Genomic DNA, 23,689 nt, shown 5'->3' on the forward strand with positions numbered 1-23,689 from the left:
TTCTGTTACTTTGAGAAGTTAAGAACTGCAGAGCCAACAGTTTTCTTGCAATTAAGATCATATTTCATTTAAAGGACAATAGCACAGTGGTGTACGTTTTCGCTGACCATTATTGGATGTGTGCCATACAGTAATAGGTTTCAAAAGTAATTGTTCCTATTATTCTAGGCACTCGTTTGTTGTTATGAGATAATGTGGTGCAGGCGGCTGAAAGGGTGATGTAACATTGACACAAATTAATACAGAGCTGGTGGTCATGGTGGTGGATTACAGAACTCATACGTTTCAAGAGTGTGTCGGTTGATTTTCACACTATAGAGAAATCAGACGAAACCAACAGATGCCTGGAACATTAGTATTACGTTATTATTTAGTTCATTAGTTGTTCACATTTCCAAAACCGTAAAAGGATGGAGCAAAATGATTAGTTACAATGTAAAGTGTATATCATTGGTAAATGGACTGAAACATGCAAAACCACAGGTACAGCTTTGTAAATTTGGTTTGAATGTTTTCTTTTTAAGTGAGTCTTTGGATAGAAGGAAGATGGTGTGGATACCCAAACTGAGCCCGACAGGACCTGTCGGTACCCAAGGGGTTTGGGCCGGGTTCAGACAGAACTATGCGACCTGATCCATACTCTAATCTACGGTCATTTCTTGTGACTAGTAACTTTTAGTAAGAGGCCTGTAAAATAACAGTTATTGTACAGTATCAGTATATTGTCAGTTTACTCTTCTTCAGTGCACATGATCTTTGTATGTTAAATACTTTTGGTGTTCATGCACGTATGTCACCGTGGGCTGATGTGTTCCTCCGCTTGCCTCTTTTTCAGTGTTGGCACCATGTTGAAGTAATTTGTCAGGGTGTATTAGATTATGATCGCAGATGATAGTGTGTGTCTTTTTAAAACCTACCTGGTAATACATTACAGTCTTGTCGATCTGGCAGCAAGGTGATATTTCTGAGAGCAAAGTCTGGCCTGCAACATGCTAAAGCCATGTACAAGAGCTTTCACAGGATTGTTTGCGTTCATTTGTCTTCACTGGGTTGTTGGGCTGGGTTTATTGGCTGAGTGTCTAACCATGTGGAAATTATTATTAGCTGTAGCACTTTTTAAGAGACACTGGGGAGACACTAAGAGAAAGAGAGGAAACAGAAAACAAGCAAAAAAAGAACAAGCCAGTGGTGGATCGCTGCAATAGCGCGCTGAAAGCTGGAGTGAAATGGAGTTTAAAACAAGGTTAGAGGGAGGATGTAGAAGGTGCACAGCTGGTAGCAGGTTTTTTTTCATGTTATTAATGTGGCGCAGTGAAATATCAGCACATTAGCGTGAAAGCCCGGGTGGGGCCATTGGTGGCACTGTTCAGCAGCGATGTCCTCACCCGGGAGTGCAGCCTAAGTTACCTAAAGAAAGCTGTGTGTGGCTCATTATTACATAAAATAAACTATTTGGTTCTTAATAGAGTATGGTTTATTATTTAACAGAACTAAGTGTTTAAATGACTTTTTACCTGTATTTAGATGTGCCACCCCTCTCTGAGTTTGTGCCCCAGTCTGGCCACCCCATCCAATATTCTCTAGATTCACCCCTGGTGTGAAGGAGTGAAAAAAAGACGGGCTTTTGGAATAACAGAGCTGAAAACCCAGTGAGGAATGAGCTGTTGGCTAGTAAGCAAAAGACAAAGGGAGAAAAATGAGCTACTTGGCAGAGCAATGCTCCATATTGTTGAGCCTGCTGGCTGGTGAATGGTGCACTGAACTCTCCCCAGCCACATTCCTCTTCATCCTCTTCTTCCTCCACCTCTCACCATCACAGGACACTTTGTGGAGCCAAGATGTGCTGATGTCATTACGTGGTGTCCAGCTGCATAGTCTCACCCTCCAAGGGGAGAACCAGACTAATTAAAAATACTAGCTCCACTGTCAGGGTGACCAAGTTTACATAGTGAGGTTTTGGTTTGTTTTTTTTAGTGGCCTGAGCAGCGGTGTGCATTTTGAGGAAAAATCCCACAGTGGTCAGAGTGTGGTTGCGGCTTGGTGTCTGGTCCAGAACCCTCAAATTTGTCAATCCTATTGTCATAGACACACACGACAAAGGCTGTGGTCTTCATCTGGCCAGTGTGTGGTGACAGCATGGACTTTTATTCTCAGGCTGGATTGAAGAAGGTCATGCTGAATAAAAATCCTTTAGTGGCGTGTGTGTGGTCATGGCAGGCCTGAGGAGCAGTGGGTATAAAATCAATCCAGACGTTTTACACCAGATCTTGTTGTGAGGTTTGAGGAATGTGGAAGAGCCAATGATTTTCACCCAACTCCTTTCATCTCATTTCCTTTCTTTATGGACCTCATGTTTTCTCTTTATTTTCCATCTGTCCGGAGTCTCTCTCTTATTTGGCTGCTGTGAAATCTAGTATGTACAGTTCTAGGGCAGGGTTGGACTGTTTGCGTTGACTTCTCTGTTGTACCTCTGCTTGCTGCCAGTGCTGTGGGTTTTGATGTGTCAATCTTGTTGTGGGAGCGGTTCTGTCTGAATGTGTGAGTGTGGGACTAGGATTTGGTGAACCTTTCACTTGATGTTTTTGATATTTTGTTATCTAACATAAATAAATCTTTGTTTCTCTCAGATTGAGTACTGGAGAGGGGGATGGAGCATGGTGTCCTGCAGGTGCCGTTTTCCCCAGTGGATCAGAATACCTTCAGGTCAGATACGTAGTTTATTTTTGTTTCTTATTTAGTTTCTGACTTGCAGGTATTAGTAGTCTGTACAACCACGGTACTATGTGTAGACAGAATAGCATTTGACTGTCAGGGTGGTTTAATGATTGTCAAGTTAATGCTTCACTGAATAGAGGAGATGGTATTACGTATAAGGAAGGTAAAGGACTCACATCATCCATTAAAACCATCAAGGGTAGTGCTGTGGATAGGGTTATTTATTTTTTAAATTTTTTGGCACGGTCATATCCTCTAATCTCAGATGGGGAAATAAAGGGATTCATTAAAACATCTGCAGCAGTTGTAGAAATTTGGAACATCTCTTCCATTGTTGTCTGGTTTGGTAATCTGTCTTTGGAGAACATGGAAAAAAAAGTTGGATAAAGTAGTTAAACCTGCTTCTAGAATAGTAGGTGGTCCATTACCTTCTCTCAGCTCAATTTATGAATCACATCTTGGACAGAAAACATTGAAAAGCACAAATGACGGTTTATATCCAGATTTTCCCCTTTTAAAATATTTGCCACCAGGGAAAAGGTTTAAACAATAACACTTTAGGACAGAGGTTAATAAACAGTATAGACCCACAATCGATCTGTGTTGTAAACTCTTAGGTTTTAAGGTCCCTTGTATTTACGCCATTTTATTTTGTACTATTAGCATTTTGTATTTTATTCTTATCTGATTGTTCTTGTGTTAAATGTGTTGTTATTCAGTTGAATGTGATGGCTGTCTGTTGTTAACTGTCCTGTAAGATTATGATAAATTCCTGTCACCTTTGGTTGACTAGAAATAAAGACGACCCTTGAACCTTTTATAACTTTCTTAGCGTTTTATGTCAGCCATATTATCAGCCGTATTGTTTCAAGTAACATTGTTGAGAGTTGGACAAGCCCAAGTCTGTCCCCTAACTGAAACTGCAACCTGCAAGTGTTTAGCTTATCTATGCACACAAACTAGAAACAACTAGGCTAGCTCTGTCCAAAGGTAAGAACCTGCCTGTGACCACCTCGAACGCTCACTATAACACCTTTGATTTCATTTGTTTAATATGTACAAAATGTTAGTGTTCCCCATGTTTCCTTTATGCCAGATATAGACTTAAGTTAGATCAATCCTCTCATCTAACTCCTGACATGAAGGCAAATACACATATTTCCTGAACTATTGATTTGCTCTTTTATTAAATCTACTTGACATTTAGATGTGTAACACACTCGGCTGCTTCTCAGTGTCATTATTTTATCTGCATCTCCATCTGTTTGTCTGCATTTTAGTGAATGATGTGTGTTTTGATAATGCATTACCTGTCTCCTCTAGATTGACCTGCGAAGACTTCACTTCCTGGCTTTGGTTGGTACCCAAGGTCGTCACGCCGATGGGCACGGCCAGGAGTTTGCCCGCAGTTATCGGCTCCGCTACTCTCGAGATGGAATGAAATGGATCACCTGGAAGGACCGCTGGGGCCAGGAAGTAAGCTGGATATTGTTTATTTAGCAAGTCTGGAGCCTATATACTGTCTCACTTAATGTGTGTCCACAAATGAAGCCAAGCAAGAGTTTTAACGTGAACTTTGGGAGAAATGGCTCTCCATTATTGATGGGAACTGGCTCAATATCCTGTGACTGTGGAGTATAAATGAAATGTTGACCATAGATGGCTAAATGAATTATCTACATTGATTTATTTAGTTAAACTTTATCTGTTAACTTTTCTGTTCAGGTAAAAGCAGCCTTTGCCGCCTGAGTTTTCAACACTATGCAATTAACCTTGCACAGTTAAAGGCACCTTGTATTGCTGAGCAGTTCCGCATTGTGATATTTAGACAATCAGTCATACTGTTAGTTTTCCCCTTTCACTTATTATTGTAAAACATTGCCTCACAGCAAATATTCTAAACTTGCAAGTCGCTGTAAATCTATGCCTTAACTGCTGCTCCTACAAAAACTGTACCTGAGGCTCACACTCTAACATCACTCCCTCTTTAGACCTGTGTGTATTTAAGAAAAAGTTCAGTTCAGTCTTAGATTATTAGAATTTGGTGACCCACACTGGATATAAAGTCAAAGCCTTCAGGCGAGATTCGTTCAGCCCTACAGTTAACAGGGAAGACAAGCACTGAGTGTGTGCTTTGTGACTGAATATGTCTGCTTTTCTTCCCTAGGTAGTGTCAGGTAATAAGAACACCTATGATATTGTGCTGAAAGACTTGGGCCCTCCGATCGTGGCGCGCATGGTGCGCTTCTACCCCCTGGCTGACCGGGTTATGAGTGTTTGCCTTCGGGTGGAGCTCTATGGTTGTGTATGGGATGGTAAGTATGTGTGTCTGTGTGTGTGTTTGTGGAGGTGAAAGACATGAAGAGACTACAGAGATGCAAAATGTTCCTGCTTTTGTCCTTGGGTATTCACTCGGCCCATATATTCTGAGGCATGCACTCCAGATCTTGATAAATCATTCGAGTTGGTGAAGGTGACCGAGTTCACTGTCGTCCAAGGATTTCTCTTGTATCAGATGGAAGAGGTGGAATTTGTTCAATGTTAATGATTGCGAGTGCATGTTGTCAGCATACATCCTGTGCATCAGTATGAGGCATCACATCAGATTTACTGCCTCATTGGGGTTTGGCTGGATAAAAGGAACCACACGGTGATAAATGGTGTTGGTCTCCATGTTTCCTGAAGTACAGCACTGACGAACTCTATATTTATGACTGGCTCACCTCATCTCCTGCCTCGCTACCTCCCTCACACAGCATTGGGCTGCTTATAAATCAGAGCTGTCGCTGAGGCTAAAAGCTCTGAGTCTTCAGGGGGCCATCTCTCAAAAAATATGCTCTAATGTGGATTCTGAGCACTGCAGCTCGGTTCATCTACAAACCAGATATTATGCGGAACCTACAGAAAATAAAGTTTTATGTACATTTGGTCTCTAAAATCCCATATCAGGTTGTATTATAGTGGCACAAAGTGTCTTTCCTGTGTTTGTTTTATCTTCAGTGTGGACTCACTCAAGCATCACATATATGATAAAGACAGCTAAGTGGATAACCACGTCTGCAAACACTCATTAATATGCAAATAGAGCATACTACACACGTTCTGCAAATCCTATGTGACGCATTGTTTATTTTGAGCAGCAGAGCAGTAGTCCATGTTGCTGACCTCACCTCTGTTCTCGTGGTGCAGGCTGATTAGCTGTATAACAGTGCAGGGAGGCTTCTAGTTTCACCAGTTAACAGTGGCTCGGGCTGAGCAGGCCAGAGCAGCGGACCTCTTAGTTTGTTTTTCTACTTAAAAACCAGCTGTAGTCATTTCCCCATGGCAGTGATTACTGTAGAATCTTGGCTCAGTCAATGCGTTCATAATGAAAATGAAAAGCGCTACAAATTAAAAAAGTTTCACATGCAGTATTGCACGACTGCCGCTTAAACAGAAAACTACAAAACATGTTTTGTCCAACAGTCACATGACTAATATTCAGTATTTTTCATCCTCCTTTGTCATTCAGATGGGTTGAAGGCTTACACAGCTCCAGTTGGTCATGTCATGCAACTGCCAGGCATGCCCGTCTATCTAAATGACTCCACCTACGATGGGAGCACTGAGCAGGGGTAAGACACTCAGCCGCTCAAGGCTTCTGTACCATTTTTAATTTTTATGTAAGTTTATATTTTAAGTGTCTTATTCCCATAGGTTCCTATAAATTGCTCTTTTGGATTGTATTTACTACACAGCTTTGACAAATGTGATCATGATCAAGATTAATGTTGTGCTAAACAATGTGGAGTGAAATGTGACTCGATCAATGAAATACCAAAAGCTTCTCCGCGGCGCTCATCACATCTGTTAGGCCTGAGATGTGGTCTCAGCCAAATCCTTTATAGAAGGTTTATTCTGGTGTCGTCCTAATATTAAGGGAATAACATTATATTTTTTAGCTGCTCAGGGATTCGAAACTTGTTTCCTGGCCGTAATGATTTGGCAGTGAGCAAAGGAGGAGGGGTGACCCATGACTGGGGATGGTGTTCACTGTTACATGGGCTGTGGGGTTAATGGGGCTGAACTGTTTTGCTAACAGGAGAGCTAACACTCTTGATATAAGTCAGATGTGTTTGTAGCAGACTCGTGCATGTGTGAGGGAGAGACTCAGAGGGCTGGGAGTTTGTGGACCTATTTAATGATCTTGTATTGTTGCTTTATTTTTATCAATATGGGTGTTTGTACATGACAGAGAAGCTGTGTGTGTGTGTGTGTTTGCACGTGCACGCCCCCATCTTGTTTGCATGTGCATCTGTGTATATATTCTTATTTATGTATGGAAGTAAATCCCTGCCAAAAATTTTGAAGAAGGACAAACCACATTTCAAGCAGTACTCAGTTTGCAACTCAGCATTTTAGTGTGCAGGCATTGATTTGTAAGCGCAGAATCAGATTTGCACTTATGATCAAGTCCTCTCTCGCCCTCAAATCTGATTCTGCTCCAACAAATCTGTGCCGCCTTCTTATTTCTGTACAGCACAATACAGCAAACACCCCAGTGCAATAATTTGAGAGCGCAGACTCAGAAACGAGTACGTGCATGGCCAGGATTACACTCTCAAATCTGTCTGCGCACGCTCAGATACTGAGTTCCAAACTGACTAGTGCTTGAAATGTGGTTTGTGTGCCCTCAAATGTTTTGGCAGGGATTTATTTCTATATTTATACATCTTTGCATGCTGGTTGTAATGTGTTTGTAAATAGAAAGTGACCGGCGGTCTGCAGCGTCTAGCATTATTTCTGTGCAGAGCTGCATATTAACCTGTACCATGCTGTGTGAGTTCAGGGTGCAGTTTGGAGGCCTGGGTCAGCTGTGTGATGGCGTCCTGGGTGGAGACGACTTCATACAAACTAAGGAGCTGAGGGTGTGGCCCGGTTACGACTATGTGGGCTGGAGCCGGGAAGCCCTTGGACAAGGCAGCGTGGACATTGAGTTCCACTTTGAGAAACCACGGGTCTTCCACAACATGCAGGTAGGCAGTGGATGTTTGGGTGTGTGATAGTGCATGTGGTGTTTAATTTGAGAGGGCTATGGAGAATGTTGCTGTCCCACTGGAATCTTGGACAGCATCAGGCTACCTGAAAGTCAGATTCCTCGTCTGTCTCTCAAGGCAGACATGTCACTGGGATTGTGGCAGAACATGAGGCGCATTGTTTCTTTATGCATCTGATGAAATTCCTGCAGCTCCAACCATCATGACCTCCAGCAGCACAGTTATGTTTGTTTACCTCTTCTTTTGTTAACAGACATATCTCTGTTAATCTGCCATTTCACCAGAAAGCAGCATTTACTGGAATAGCTTTGCAGCCATTTAATTAGTTTTAATGTGCCATTGTTTAGCATGGGACAGTGCATCTGCACTCGGTTGTCTGGGTGCTACCGAGCTGCATCACAGTCTGTTGGGCGTCTGTATGGCTTTTGCGGTTAGTCTGTGGAGCAACAGGGAGGATAATAATATGAAGCAGCCCAGTTTAAATTATAACTGTTTTCTCTCATTGGGCATGCTTTGGAATTTTGGTTTGGGTTGGATTCACCCATGCACGGGCATAATAAGCAGCATGAATCCCCAGTGAGTGTAGATAAGTAATCTCTAAGAGGTCTAGTTTTGAATGAGTTTCAGAATTTCAGTGTCTTCAGTCCTTATTGTTATTCTAGTGTTTATTGGTTGCCTTTTAAAATTGTTCCCAGTGGGTTTCCCAGTGCTTTACCTAAGTTAATCCTGTTTTCCCTGCATTTTCCTCAGTGCTTTTACTACAGTGACCTCAGCTGACATGCACAGGCATTTTGGCCTGGCATAGTGGATATGTCAGACACACAGGTCAAATAAATAAACAGTGGGAACCTGAACCTAATTCTGGCTCATTTCTGCGGACCAGAGTTCTTTGACCTGCAACTAATCAGACTTCCAAAGGGAAATCTGCTCTTTAATATTTTGTCAATTATAACCTGTACTTCCTGCAGGACCTTTAAGAGGCTGTGCTGACACTCTGATCTGCCTTTGTAAAAATAGCTCTGTCATTAGGAAATTTATGTCAAGCTTTTATTTGTAATCTTATGCAGAAGACAGGAGAAATAAACAGAGGGAATTTGCAATGTAGCCTAGATTTATGATGCAATAAGCAAAACATAATGTATACAGTGTTATGCTCTCAAGATAAGCTTTGTGCAGATCATTGGAGCTGTATTCCCAAAAGGAGTAGTGAGTTACCTTGGTTGTGTTGACTTATTAGACTAGACCCCCACCACCAACAATATACAGTAGTAAATTCCCCCACATCCCATTTTGTTCCGTTCCAGATAGAATCAGTTACAGCATTTGGTGCAGCTGTTCTTCCTGAATTTTGTGGATGTGTGTGTGCGCCCAGTATTTCTCACACTGTGGTGACTGAATCCTGTTTACACACTCACATTTTGGGGACTTTGCCTTCCTCACAGGATCCAGATGCCGGTCTCATCTTTGAATTTTAGAGTGACGGCATGGCTTAAGGTTAGGGTTAGGCTGGTAGTGGTGATAGTTAGTTAGGTCAGCTCTCCAGGAAATTAATGTAAGTCAATGTAAAGTTCCACTAGGAATGAAAACAAACGTGTGTGTGTGTGTGTGTGTGTGTGTGTGTCTGCCTGCCCTGCACACCCCCTGCAGTGGGTGTGAGTTTAGCTAACCTGTTAGCCTTTTGTGCCATCTCCCATCATCTCATCCTATACTTTCTATTTCTCACATCTATAGTTTTGACTGCTCACTTATGCTTTTAAACCCCCTCAGTCTTCCTCCATATCCTCTCCTTTAGTTCCTCCTCCTCCTCCCAGCCACACTGACGCCTCATGTATTAGATCAGCTTTTATGGATTCCTCTCTCTGGCCTTTTCCTGCTTGTAAAAACTGGACAAATATATCTTCTGCTCTCCTCCATCTGTCTTCTGTCACACATGTTCTTTTCCTACATCCAGTCTCTTCTCTTCCATGTTCTAATTTTGTTCATTTGTAGCCCTGCTCAACTAAGCTCGAGTTGTGCCAAAGCAATTATGCCTGAGCAGGATTAGATTGTGTCATTAATTTTGTGTTAATTGAATTTCTCTATGCCTCTCCTAAAATGGTGAATGGCTAAGCCCTTCATTTTTCCCTGAGTTTTTCAGATATTTGCACGAAGGTTGAGCTAATTCAGATGTGTAGATTATTTTCTGATTACAAGCATACCCTGCAATATCTGTCCTTTTTCTTTTACTTTCACTGCACTGACACACTTGTCTCCTTTTTGTAGGTGCACAGTAACAACCTTCACACCCAGGGTGTGCGAGTCTTCAGCAAGGTGGATTGTCTTTTTAAGCCGGGCATCCTCCAGCCCTGGGCTTCTCCTGCCCTCACCCTGCTTGTGCCCCTGGAAGATCTGAAGGACCCCTCCTCCCGACCCATCTCCCTTCCACTGGGAGGGCGCCTGGCTCAGATCCTTCGCTGCACATTCTACTTCGCTGACCGCTGGCTGCTCATCAGTGAGATATCCTTCCTCTCTGGTAGGACACTAAATTGAAGTGGGTTTTTTTGTCTTTAGTGAGATCCCATGTGCTTCTGGAACTCTGACTTTGCTGGCTTTGCACTTGCCTCACAAACATCCTAGCAACTATATTTAGAACTGTCCTGAAGGTCCAATAGAAATTTGGCTTCACCTAAACCGTGGCTAAATACACTTTGAAAAACAGTGCAGTAAGTTTTCTTAAATGTTCAAAGGAAAAGTGAAGTGAAGTGAAACCCGGAAATCTGATGAGCTAGATTTGTCTCCAGACGTCCCGTGACAGTCTCTAGACAGAATGGCATTTAATATGAAGTGTGTCCTAGCTGTGTGTGTTTAAGTAACTTAAGGTTAGAATTTTTGACAGCCAAGGAGCTCTCCAGTCACTGACAGGGATTCAACAGAAAAATAATGTAATCAATCTTTACCTGAATCAGTCAAAAGTTGTCCTTAAACATGGCATTTTACAAATAAGTAGGCCTGCCATGAAACATAGATGCTGTATAGGTTATTCTTTATGCCTTTATAAATAATATTAAAGTTGATCAGATTCAGAATTAGGAAGCGTTTACTGGAAAAAAATGTACATTTTCCTCCATTTATTGTTTTGTTTGTACTATCCTCCTGTTTACAGCCTGAAACAGATCAATGCATCAAACAGAAACAAGGTTTCATTATCTCCTGTGAACACAGGATTTATGCCTGTCTGATTGAAAGTCAGATAGCGGACTTCTCTGCTGGTCTCCAAGACTATTGTGGCTAATTAAACTGTCCTCTGTCTATTTAAAAAGTCAGTTGTGCTGTGATAAGAATCAGCAAAGTGCTTAGTAATCACACTGTACTTAGGTGGCTGAAATGGCTTGATCTGGAACATGCACTTGTGGCTGATCAAGTGTAACACCAATACACTGGTCTGGTTCAAGGACAGACACTGGTAAAAAATTAGACAGGGCTGCAAACTGGAGTCTACACCATTAAAACCACAAAATCTTTTGTCCTTATTTGGGCCAAAGCTGATTCCTATGGGACCAAATGGTGGCTGAGCTTTAGCAACATTTGCATTGACATGACTTTCTAACTAAATGACAAATTTTCCAGTAAGCTAATTTTGTGAAATGGCTAATATAACTATTAAACGCTCTACGACAGAGATGTGAGCTAGTGTGCAACTTAAAAGCACAACAGCATTGGTTGGTCAGTGACTTAACTACAGTTACGTGAGTCAACACCATCATTCAGATTAGTAAATTCAGTCAAAAACAACATAGTCTCCTGAAATAAATAGTTTTTGTCTTGAAACACAATCAGCTGTGACCACAACCACTGTTTGAAGACTACCAGGCAATGTATTGTGTCATTTGGAAGTGTAAAACATGATTCATCTTTATTAAATTGCCCCTTTCTCTTTTTATTCAGAGCCATTTGAGGAGGATGTGACAGAGCCTGATTCATATCCTTCTAATCTGCCCAAGATTCCTACCACCAGTTCCTTTCCTCCTCCTGTTAATCACACCTCCTCCTCTACCACGTCAAATCACCGCCCCAGCACCACCACCGGGCCTTCTGGTGAGCCTTCCTCCTCTCATCTACCTCTTAATTCCCTCGCAGTTCACCCCCACATTATTTTGCCCTCCCTATCTTTCTCTCTACAAGCCATTCTTATTACCTTGTTCTCTTTCATCAACCACCATTATTCATCAGCCCCTCCTCTCTGCTTTCTCCTGTCTCTCTAATTCCCGATCTCTCCCTCATCACCTTCTCTCTGTTCTAGTCTCCTTCTCTCCACTTGATGACTGTGAGCATAAAGCAGAGCAAAAGACAGGCATTGCCAAAGGAAGTCCATGTTTATCCAGCCGCCCTTGTTGTCATGAGCTTTAAAATCCTTTGGCTTTGAGCCACAGTTCACTGAACCTAAGTCAACGGTGGATCCTCAGATGTCATTGTACTTTAAGGGCACTAGAGAGCTGGCTTAAAAGTAAAGGGCAAATGTTTTAACATGACTTTTTTTTCCATCATCTCAGTCTAAATCATTGCATGTTGATGGGTGAAAAGCCAGAATCTTGCCATCCATGATTTTCCTCATTTTCTTCACCAGCTCTCTATTCACACATCCCTCCTTTTTCCATCCCTCACTCCTTCAGAACCCCCCACCACCTCCTTCCTGACGGATACCACGGCTAATTGGACACTGTCAGGTGAGAGACGAAGAAAAGGAGACAGAACCGAGGGAGGGGAGCTAGCTCCAGTGCTCTGGCCCTCCTCCAACATCTATCCTAATGCTCAGTAGAGAGTATGAGGTAGAATGGAGGAGGGATTGCAGGGGCAGGCTTTGGCACTGAGCTCTGTCCCCTGGGTTTGAAGATATACAGCTGTAGGAAAAAAACACTAACGGACATTATATTTATGTACAATAACAACTTGACTTTCTCTGGTTTCACAAACTGCATGCAGAACTAGTTCTGATCTATAGAGCTAAACAATAACAGACTTAAGAAGCTGGAAATGGTTTTCTGTGGCATGTATGCTGCTTTGTCCTTATTACTGGCTGTGGTTCAACAGCTTTGCATGGAGTGGAACTGACAGGGAGAGGCAGAGTGGGTCGTCTTCTCTTTCAACAATCTGTGTAAATCTTTGGCTGGTAAATGTGTGTGTATCAGTGTTTGCCTGCAGGTGTATGAAACGATATGGAGGAAACTTTTATATTTCTCTTTCATTCAAATAACATGCCACATGTGACCTTCAGAAGAGAAAATAATAACTGGATAATACTGATTAACAGCTGGTGACCACAGCGTTGACATTCTGTTCTCAAACCAGCTGGCTTTGAGAATCCCTGTGGTATGAGTGAGGATGCTGAATGCATACTCACACATTCTCCATCAGATATTTAGTAAGCAGTTGTTATGTGAAACTATGTTGTTGTGTGTGACTGCACTGAAAAGCTAATGTCACAGACCAAGCAGTGCGTTTCCTCATGCCAGCACGTAGACATCCATATATAAGTAGTGTAGCACAAGTACTCTGTACCCATCACATCGGACTGATGTGATTCAGGAAATAAGGAGAATACATATACAAACAACTCATTCTCTGTTTTCCTTTCCATCTTTAGGGCCAGAGTTTGCCGCTGTGACTCCCAGGGCGGGGCTTCCTGTAGCCAAGGATGACAGCAGTAATACAGCAATTCTGATTGGCTGCCTGGTGGGCATCATCCTGCTGCTGCTGGCTGTGATAGCCGTCATTCTATGGAGGCAGTACTGGAAAAAGATACTGGGCAAGGTGAGGCAAGAGTCAAGTCATATGCAATATTTTAGTTTATTTTTAAGCTGCCGTTTGTAGCCAGTAATTTGTTTGTAACTGGACTTGACCTGCAGGTTTCGCATATTCCTTTTTAGAAATCTTAAAGATTCAGTTCCTCCACATACAGACAGGTGATAAATTAAAGGAAAAAACAGCACAAAATGTCTTAGTAAGATGTCTCAGCATATGATTCACATCATGTTCATACTTGCCAAACCATTCAGTGACCCCTTGTGCCCTAGAAATGGGAGCACTGTCATTCTGGGAGAGACCAGAATTCAGGGTTCAGGGTTTTCCTTTAATTGTCCACCTGTCTGTATTTTCTTATTTACCCCAAGTGGTATCTAGCCATGCAGTGTTGTTTTGATTAGTCCAATCATCTGAGATTTCTGTTACCACCCTAGTACAATGGCAGTACATGAAAATATGTTTGTGTCACTCAAAGCTGTAAAAAGATACATTTGGGAAAACTCTACATCTACTTGTTCTTTCAGAAATAATGTCCCAAAATAAACAGTCCAAAGTGAGAACTTGAGAAAGACTTTCCTTGTATGATTAGGCTGAATTGTCCCTTTAATCAAGTTTAAATTCTTGCTAGCGGGCTGAGATAACAATGGGCAGTCTTTTGGCAAAGGAGCACTGTATCTTCATCTGGATGTCTTGTGGGAATCATTTTACACTAACTCATTTTACACACTTGTTCAAGGATTAGATGTTGTTTCCACACTTTGATCACCATCTGCTTCAGAGATTTAATTTGTGTGTTCACATTGTGTCCCAGGCCCAGGGCAGTCTATCCACCGATGAGCTGCGGGTGCACTTGTCAGTGCCGTCGGACAACGTGGTCATCAACAATACCCACAGCTGCTCAAGCCGTTACCAGCGCATACACACTTTCCCTGATGACCTTGACCATGACAGAGAGGGAGAAGGAGAGTACCAGGAGCCTAGTGCTCTGCTCCGATCGAGGGATCACAGGGACAGCACAGGTAAGTTCTAAGCATACGTATAAAATATCAGCTCGGAATTATGGAGTGCTTTTGTAGATATGGTTATAAGGTTTGTTTTTTCTGTTGTAGCTGAGTGGTTCAGTTCCAAAAATCAATTTAAATTGGAAAAATGACAGAACACAAGTTGCTGATGTACATAAAACAATGCCACTTTTCAAACTTTCAGAATTTATTTATGTGGTTTGTACAGATTGCTTTGTTTGTATGCTATTGCTCATGCTTTTACAAACTGTGAACATATAAATAAGCGAACACATTTGGACAAACAGAATGAGAAATAGGGAAACAGCAGGAGAAAATGTGGCACACATATAACAAAAACACGGGTAATGCAATGTATTTCACCACAATAAACAATAGTAAATCAAATCAAACACCCCACGAGGGGGAGTGCCTCCAGGAAGATGCGCTGCACAAAGGTGGCACAAAAGAGCTATTGTTCTGAAAAGGAAGGAACAGAAAAGAGTGAAGGAAAAAAATGGATTCGTTCACTTGCATTGCACCGCAGGAGATCTGCATGCTGTCTCTACTAGATGCCTGCGTGAGTTTGAAATAACATGAGTAAAAGAAACATTATTTCATCCACTGCTTTTTGTTATGTTTGGTTGTGGCCCAAGTGATGTTAACTTTGCCTGTTGTTGCTCTGCACTTCTGTTCTGTGCTTCATGTGTCAATGCAAGCCCTCCCTCATATTCTAATAGATATGCTAACAGTGTCATGCTAATGGCTGATATTGTGTTTTGTTGTGTGTGTGTGTGTGTGTGTACTTTGTATCATGTGTATGATCCATATTACGGTACCCACGTGTATCCCACCTCATCGTGTGTGTGTGTGTGTGTGTGTGTGTGTGTGTGTGTGTGTGTGCGTGCGTGCCCTCCCAGCCTTGCTGTTAAACAACCCAGCCTATCATCTGCTCCTGTCAGATCACAGAAAAGGCTCCAGACCCCTAATCGTCCCCAGCACCTCCCAGACTCAGGAAAAGAGCCTTAATGTGCCCCAGGGTAAGAAACCTTAGACTGGGCCAGCACAGTCACGAGGGGCACCTGCCTGAACAATCTACTGTACCTGTAACTATCTACTGTAGAGCTGGGGGCATTAGTTCTCTCACAGTCAATGTGAAAATAAAAGCTTCACAGATCTGATTAATCTATTTTGCATGTGTATGACCATCATTCCTCCTGTTACTCATGTAATTAGTCACTCATTCACTCACCACTCAAAATGACTCGTGCTTTGTTTGAAGGGATAGTTTGGGATTTGGGAAATTGTTACCAAGAATCTGACAAAATCATAGATGCTTGTGGTGTGGCAATGTCTGTTGGTCGAGATTTTGTGGAGACTGATGGGGTCCAGAGGAGGGATTCTCCTGACTCTGACAAGTCCCTGACTTTTCATCTAGCACCACCAGCAGGTCAAAGTTTTCACTTATTGAGCAAATCATTTTACAATCTAAAGAATGGTTTGGGGCACAATCTGGAGCTGATATTCATGGTTCCCAGAGGATGTAGTCTAATGACTTTAGTGATCTCTGGCTTTGACACCACCAAGCCAGAGTTGTCACTTTTTCCTTTATGATCAATTCCTGCAAAACTCTAGTCCAAGCCCTGGACTCGGGTACTACGACACTGCTCTGTACAAGGTCAGATCAGCTGAACCTGGTTATGTTTTTGAAAAGGATTACTGACAAATAAAATTTCCCCATTCCAAATGATCTCTTTATAAAAAAAGTGATATTGTCTGATTTGTTCACTCACAGACTGATAAAGCAAAACAAAGATGCCTCTAGTCACGTAGTTCTTCTCTCTCCATTTCTTCCACCCTGTCTGTCCTCTTCCCTCCAGCCTGTGGTTTGGACATGGAGAAGGGCTTCACACCAGCCCAGGAGGAGCCTCCTCCCTATCCTGGCTCCCCCCCTTACCCTTCCCTTTCTCCCCCCGTGTCTCCCCCAATGCCTCCCAGTGTCCCCCACTATGCTGAGGCAGACATTGTGAGCCTGCAGGGTGTCAGTGGTAACAACACCTATGCTGTGCCCGCCTTGGCCTCTTCGAGCCCCGGTGCTGACCCCGCCCCACTGCCGGAGCTGCCACGCCAGTGCCTCATTTTCAAAGAGAAACTGGGAGAGGGGCAATTTGGGGAGGTGAGCACTGACCTGAAAAACAAAATGTGTGTGTGTGTGGGTGGGTGGAATAGCTATTGTATTTTAAAGATGTCTGTATTTTTGTGGTGAAAGGTGCACCTGTGTGAAATCGAGAACCCTCAGGACCTTCCCAACTTGGAATTCCCCTTCAATGTAAGAAAAGGTCGCCCTCTTCTGGTAGCAGTGAAGATACTGCGCCCAGATGCTTCTAAGAATGCCAGGTTTGTAACAAAAGCTGGGCCTGCACTCTTGACTTAACAGTTTCTTCAGCATTCCCAGTGGTCAGGGGATTTCTGGAATATCATGGATTATTGAGAGTGAATACTAGAGATTGAACTCAGTTGTACTTTATGTAGGGGTCAGTTGTAATTCATACAAATCGGTGATTTTGCAGGAATGTACCAGCCAATAGGCTTCAAAAATAATCTGCTGAAATTGTAATTTTCAGCTGATATTTGACCTCTAGAAGGCAGAAGGTACTCTCCAAAGCAAACTGAGAGCACTCAGCCATCATATAACATATAAACATATCAATTCCTTAAAGGTAATGTGTTTTTAATTAATACCCAGCAAAAGCAGAGTAGCGCTTTTTTCTTTTTAAATACAAGTCTAATATATTCCACAGGTCCAGGTCATCAGCTTCTAAGAAAAATCTCCAGGTCTGTGGTTTTCTAGCTGTTTGACTCATTTCATCAACTACTTGTTTACTTTGACTCTCCACATGTTTCATGCTGGGCAGGTAAAATCTTCTGGTGTGAGCATATTTGTTAGCAGCAGCTGTCCACAGGTTTATATGGGAGTTGAGTGAGAGCCAGAGGAGCACAAACATATTGACCAGCAAAGCAAATCAATGAGGTGGAGAGCCACTGAGCTACACACCAGGGAATCGGTAACCTTCTAACTTGATTCAGGCGGTGGTGGAAAGTAACTAAGTACATTTACTCAAGTGCTGTACTTAAGTACAATTTTGAGCTATATTTGCATTTTCTGATACTTCATATTTTGACTTCACTACAATTTAGAGGCAAATAATGTACTTTTTACTTGACAACTTTAGTTACTAGTTACTTTTCAAAATAATAGCCTAAAACAAAATACAGTATAATCACAAGACTTAATTGATCCCTGGTGGGGAAATTCACAAGCTGCTCAGTAGTAATTCAAGTTATAAGCATATAAAGTAGTTAAAATTAGCCCCACCTTTATCAGCTGCAACATTACATGTGGCATATACAATAATTATAATCCAATTATATACATAGATGCATTATAGGTATGTTTGCCTTTGGTAATTGTTCTCAATGTTTTCAGTGACTTGTAACAGAGTATTCTGGCACTGTGGTTTGTTTAAGTAACTAATCTGAGTACTCTCACCACTGGATTCAGGGGTTACATCAAAAGTGTTGCTTGATGACTTTTTGTAACATGAAGCTGGTTAAGGGAACTCAGATTCCACATTATTTGCTTCTGTTCCTCCTCTTTTGCTATCCCTCCATCTTGCTGATGTGTCTCACAGGAACGACTTCCTGAAAGAGGTGAAAATCTTGTCTCGCTTGAAGGATCCGAACATCATCCGGTTGCTAGGAGTGTGTGTGAGCAGTGATCCCCTCTGTATGGTCACTGAGTACATGGAATGCGGAGACTTGAACCAGTATCTGTCCCACCGAGTGCTTCTGGACAAAACGGGGCCTTCACAAAACATCCCGACCATCAGGTATCGATATTCACACACATACAGTACACAGATGTAAATGTACACAAAGTTTAGATTTATTTAGCGCTCCCTCTGCCTGTCATCTTTTCCCACAGTTATCCTGCCCTTATATCTATGGCCAGCCAGATTGCATCAGGAATGAAGTTCCTCTCGTCCCTCAATTTTGTGCACCGGGATCTGGCCACACGTAACTGTCTGGTTGGGGGTGAGAGGGGTGAGAGCTCAGAGGATCAGGGTGGTGAGCGTCACATTAAGATAGCCGATTTTGGTATGAGCAGGAACTTGTATGCTGGAGATTACTACAGGATCCAGGGCAGAGCTGTGCTACCAATACGCTGGATGGCCTGGGAGTGTATACTCATGGTGAGGAGTGTGTGTGCAGGAGTTTTGATTAGAATCTGTTATATATTCATTTATATTGATACCTATTTCATTATTTTTTTTGTTGTAAACAAAAATATTTGAAATGATGCAGGAACACTTAACAAATAAGTGAAATTTTGATCAAAAAATAAATTGTACTCAAATCCAGGTGAAAAATTGCATCTTAAATATACAGTCTCCATTACAAAATACCAATTTGTGTTTCATTTTACCATTTCTTGTGTTTTTGTAACTTAAAGTAATTCTGGTGCGTAGTCAGCAGCTCACCAGAGTGTACTTCCTATTTTTGTTGTCTTTTAGTTTTAAATGATTTTTTTTTAAAGTTGGTCTGTGTTTGTGTGTTTCAAGGGCAAGTTCACCACAGCCAGCGATGTGTGGGCGTTCGGGGTCACTCTGTGGGAGATGCTGAGCGTTTGTCACGAGCAGCCGTACTCCACCCTCACTGATGAACAAGTCATTGACAACGCTGGGGAGTTCTTCAGAGACCAGGGCAGACAGGTACATCACACAGAAATGCACACATTCAGCACAGAGGCAGGGGTACCAAACGGCTGCCCTTTGCTGTCTTGAAATAGTTGTACATTGGGCCTTTGCAATATAATACTGGCTACAAATGATCAAACTCGCCTAACGACTAAAAACCAGTGTTATAACTTGCACTCATTTTGACTTAAAGACAATCTCTTATACCAATATCTTGTAGAACTATTATTATAATTAATAAAAACACAGTGTTTTATGTTTGCTGTGTTTACATCTCAACGATTGGTCTTGGTGACCTTTATCAGGGCATGAAAATGCAATAAAGAGTATGGAAAAGGTCAAACTCATCCTAATTTCCATACACCCGTCTCCTTCTCTCTGGCCTCCAGGTATATCTGAGCAGGCCAGCCGTGTGTCCCCAGGGTCTCTATGAGCTCATGTCAAGCTGCTGGAACAGAGACTGCAAACTTCGCCCGTCCTTCGCCTACATCCACTCCTTTCTCACTGAGGATGCCATGAACATGGTGTAAAGAGACAGTCAGGGGAACTTTAGAAGAACGGCATTGTCAAAGATGGGAAATGTCTCGTATGTTTGTGCATCTTTGCTACAGTAGGAAGCTAGTGGTGGAGGTGCTGCACAACAGAGGGGAGAGTGGGTTGCTCGCTTTTGTATTTTGTACTTTTGGGTGAATGGGGCTGAGACACCGCTGGATCGGTTTATTTCCACTTCAGACCCCAACGCCAAAGGCAAAACTAACCCTAGCTTTAGATGGATAACAGTTTGAGCTACATTTCACGGTGGCTGGTGGTGGGTGCAGACTGCATAGGAGTTTTTTCTCTTCTCAGATATTTAACATACAAGGTTTGTGTGACCAGTGATAAGTGCTGTACAGATGAAAATACGGGAAACCATAGAGGCAAAATGAAAGAAAATAGTCCAAACTATGACCATAGCAAGCTAGAAAACAGCCAGTTGTAAAGCTTCATGACTTGCTTTATTCAGCATCTTAAAGACTGCATGTGTGCTAATGGGTGAAGGCGCACATGACACAAACTGAACGCCTGCTGTTAAGGAAAGGAAACTGCACACACATTGTCTTACTGTTTATAATATGTGTAGATTCCTTACACATTTAAATCAGACATTTCTTAAATTCTCTGACACACAAGCAGAAGAAAGGATTTGACACTGAGACATGGCTGATGGCTAACTTAGGTGTGTTAAACATGGGTGGCAGGAGATCTTACCACATCATCAATCCTTTACGTCTCAGCCCCAAAGCCTTACACAGTGACCTGCATCCACACATTTAAGTTACTGTGGACTAATGTGAAATGATGTGGACCAGACAACAGCAACTGCAATGAGACAATGTTGAGTTTGCTCTCAACCACCAATTCAAGAAGTCCAACCTTGTTTTTGAGCCACAGGGACAAAAATGATCCCTGGTGCCAAATGGACTTCTCAAACCTGAGGAAAAAGGCACTGAAGAGGAGTCTGCTGCTGCAAGTGAGACCTACAAAGTAGCACGGCTTTTCCAAGCAGAGGCAGTACTGCCAGCCAAGGAAGTGGAAGGGACATCTTCAGATGAACCTGCTTTTTTTTTTTTTTAATGGCAAGTTTTACTATCTGGCTTTGACCCAGACACAAAGGCTAGGTGTAAAATTCTGCAACCAGCTGCACTTTAAATCCTCCATGCATATCCCCCCCAGCAATGATGAAACTCTTCCCTTTGAGGAACCTGAATGATGATTCCTGTGGGTGTGGATTCTGATGCATTTTACTTGGAGATACTTGCCAAGAGAGATCAAAATGCATAACAGGCGGATTTTATAAAGGTATAATCTGTTTGCCTTTTTAAATCGTATCCCACAAGGCACTACCAAACCATTAGATGTAAAATGTTTTTTTTAATAGAATGACAATATCAGTTCATCTCATTTTAAATGTATGAAACATTTAATTCTGAAATGTTCAGCGTGTTGATGCGTTTACCCTGAATAGTCTTCTCTCATCCAAATGCATTACTGTATTTTAAAAAAAGTTACGCGTTGCTTGAACTGGCAGTCGTGATTTTAGTGTTAATGTCAATATCAATCTCTACATTATTCCATATTAGTACATTAAGCTGACAGCAGTACAATCAATGCATCTACCTTACTAATTGTATAGCACTGTAAATCAGATCAAGATCAAGAAATGCATTTACTGATTGTGAATGGTTGTGCCATTTGAGTCTTTTTTGATACACTGTAGTTCAACTAAACCCATATTTTTATATACAGTGTACTGTATGTAGTTAGACATTACTCGATGTCTGATCTCATCCTTTGTGTCTGAAGCTGAACATTATAGTATGTACATATTTTGGACAGAACTGTAATTTCTTTTACTAATATATGGAGAACATTGCATTTGGGGTCTTCTCAATCTCTGTAGAATGCTTGCTACCTTGATGCCATTGTAATTCATTGTGTTGTCTATTTTTGTAGATGTTTTAATAAAGTTAACCTTTTCAGATAAATCAAAGTGTGGTCCACATTTCCACTGCGTGAAACCTCTTGTCAGCTTAAAAACAAACAAACAAAAAAACACAGGTTAGCTTGAGTAATTAAACCATATTTAATTGTCGATTGTTAATATTTCACTACAGGTAAATATTGAATATAACTTTCAAACTTTGTGAACTACTTTTAATATAAATGAACAGAACAGACATGCAGCAGCACATTTAAGGGATGTAAAAGATTAGAAGAATGTACAAAAGGAGCAGAGACCGAGTTGGCTTTTATCACCAGCTGTTGCTAGTGACAACCAATGGCTTATGATCTGTTGGATATAAGGAAATATTCCCTGACTGATGTGTAATATGCTTATCTGGAATAGTCAACTGGATGTGACTTTTAACCAGGCACTTGGTAGTAACAAACTGCTTAAGGCTCGGCAGCTAGAAAAACTTTGGACACTTAGTGAAGAGTCTGGAAAAAAAAAAAAAGTAGAAACTGGCCTCCTCGCTTCTGAACAGAGGTAATGCAGTGTCGTTCAGCAACAAGACCTAAAAATCAAACGTATCCTATAATACCCAGTGTCAACTTTAAAACAGAAAATCAGTACAACAAAAATCCTGTCTTCTGTGTGCGAGTATATCATCCAGACAGCAACCACATTAAAGCAGCAAGCTGGTTTGTTAACTTGGTGATGGTCCTTTGTCAGCCTTCCTATGTCAAGGCCAAGATTCCTGAAGACACTACAGCAAAGACAAAAGTCAGCATTGTTTTTTTTTTTCCCTCCACCACAACATACATTTGCATACTTACATTGTTCTCAACAGGAAACTACTATGATATACTCCCACTTCCTCTGCCTTCATTCTGGTGCAAAGAAAATCCTTCCTCTTTGTGTACAACTGATATATCTGGCTCTGTCATGTAGTTAGTTACTATAAACTAGCAACACACCAGCTTTGTCTCTTCGTAATTAACAAGTGGACAAAGAGCAAATATACACAAAGCTAGGCTGTGCTAAGTAAATGGTATACAACTACACTGACATACAATGCCCCCCCACACACAAAATGATGCTGTGATTAAAGAGCTCAGCAGCATTTTATGAATTGAAAGGCACAGGAAATTATCTAAAATATAATGAAAATTTTCTATATTAAAAAGTGAGGAAAGAAGGTTTCATGACCCTATGCAGGGAGAACGAGACTGACTGCAATAAGTAAAAACTTGCATACTGAGGGTCGGGTATAAAAGGACAAACGGATGAATTTCTACTTGTACAATAAATGGCTCAAGTGCGCTGAGGCTTTCATCTCAGTCAGGTCAAAAAAGCAGTTCTGTCAAAAATCAAACCCCTTGCAGCTGCTTTTTGTGTCACGAAATACACCAACACAACAGACCAGCTCAGGGACATGAAAGGAAATCACATAACAGGGGAAGAACATCCCATCGTGTTCTGATGGAGGTAGATCCATCTAAAGAGACAACATGCATGCACACAGACAATCAGTGAGGACTATGGTGTTGCAGAGTTCTGTTGTTATAGGCACAAGGAGGAAAAGTGAAGCTCTTAAGTCTGAATATTGGCGACGCCTCTCCTGATTATTCCTTTCTTCTTAACGCACACGGGAGGTCTTCCCTGCAGTCTGTGAAGTCAGTGAGAAAATGAGATCATTACACCACGTGCACCAGTTGTTCACTCTCATACATTATCTATTTGTCTTTCACATACACGCCAGCGTACCTGGGTGATGTCAACACCGGTGAGTTTCTCCACAACAGTAGGCAGCCTGGTCATGATATCTAGCACCTCTCCAGCAAATTTGGATGCTCCCACCTCTGAGCTGCCGCTGGACACCATAGTGACCTTCTGCACTGCCGACAGCGGCTTGCTGAT

The 23,689-nt window shown here is 41.8% G+C and overlaps 1 protein-coding gene across 4 annotated transcripts in view; it reads left to right on the plus strand.

Annotated features, from left to right (window-relative positions):
- ddr1 (discoidin domain receptor tyrosine kinase 1) overlaps window positions 1-22,784 on the plus strand; it is a 39,829-nt gene extending 17,045 nt beyond the window's left edge. The window contains exons 4-20 of one of the 4 annotated variants that reach the window (XM_020610804.1): window positions 2,628-2,703; window positions 4,039-4,191; window positions 4,883-5,030; window positions 6,227-6,329; window positions 7,544-7,730; window positions 10,014-10,263; window positions 11,676-11,825; window positions 12,401-12,454; window positions 13,372-13,538; window positions 14,341-14,548; window positions 15,493-15,570; window positions 16,411-16,706; window positions 16,800-16,927; window positions 18,223-18,420; window positions 18,516-18,783; window positions 19,153-19,302; window positions 19,677-22,784. In XM_020610804.1, coding sequence (XP_020466460.1) covers window positions 2,628-2,703; window positions 4,039-4,191; window positions 4,883-5,030; window positions 6,227-6,329; window positions 7,544-7,730; window positions 10,014-10,263; window positions 11,676-11,825; window positions 12,401-12,454; window positions 13,372-13,538; window positions 14,341-14,548; window positions 15,493-15,570; window positions 16,411-16,706; window positions 16,800-16,927; window positions 18,223-18,420; window positions 18,516-18,783; window positions 19,153-19,302; window positions 19,677-19,817 — 2,755 coding nt within the window. In that variant the 3' untranslated portion in view covers window positions 19,818-22,784. Of the gene's footprint in view, window positions 1-2,627; window positions 2,704-4,038; window positions 4,192-4,882; window positions 5,031-6,226; window positions 6,330-7,543; window positions 7,731-10,013; window positions 10,264-11,675; window positions 11,826-12,400; window positions 12,455-13,371; window positions 13,539-14,340; window positions 14,549-15,450; window positions 15,571-16,410; window positions 16,707-16,799; window positions 16,928-18,222; window positions 18,421-18,515; window positions 18,784-19,152; window positions 19,303-19,676 lie in introns of all 4 variants that reach the window. The other 3 variants (XM_020610803.1, XM_020610806.1, XM_020610805.1) reach the window with 3 other exon arrangements.
- Window positions 22,785-23,689: the final 905 nt, after the last annotated feature.

The sequence above is a fragment of the Monopterus albus genome, unplaced genomic scaffold, assembly GCF_001952655.1.
Source record: "Monopterus albus unplaced genomic scaffold, M_albus_1.0 scaffold107.1, whole genome shotgun sequence".
Taxonomy (NCBI): Eukaryota; Metazoa; Chordata; class Actinopteri; order Synbranchiformes; family Synbranchidae; genus Monopterus; species Monopterus albus.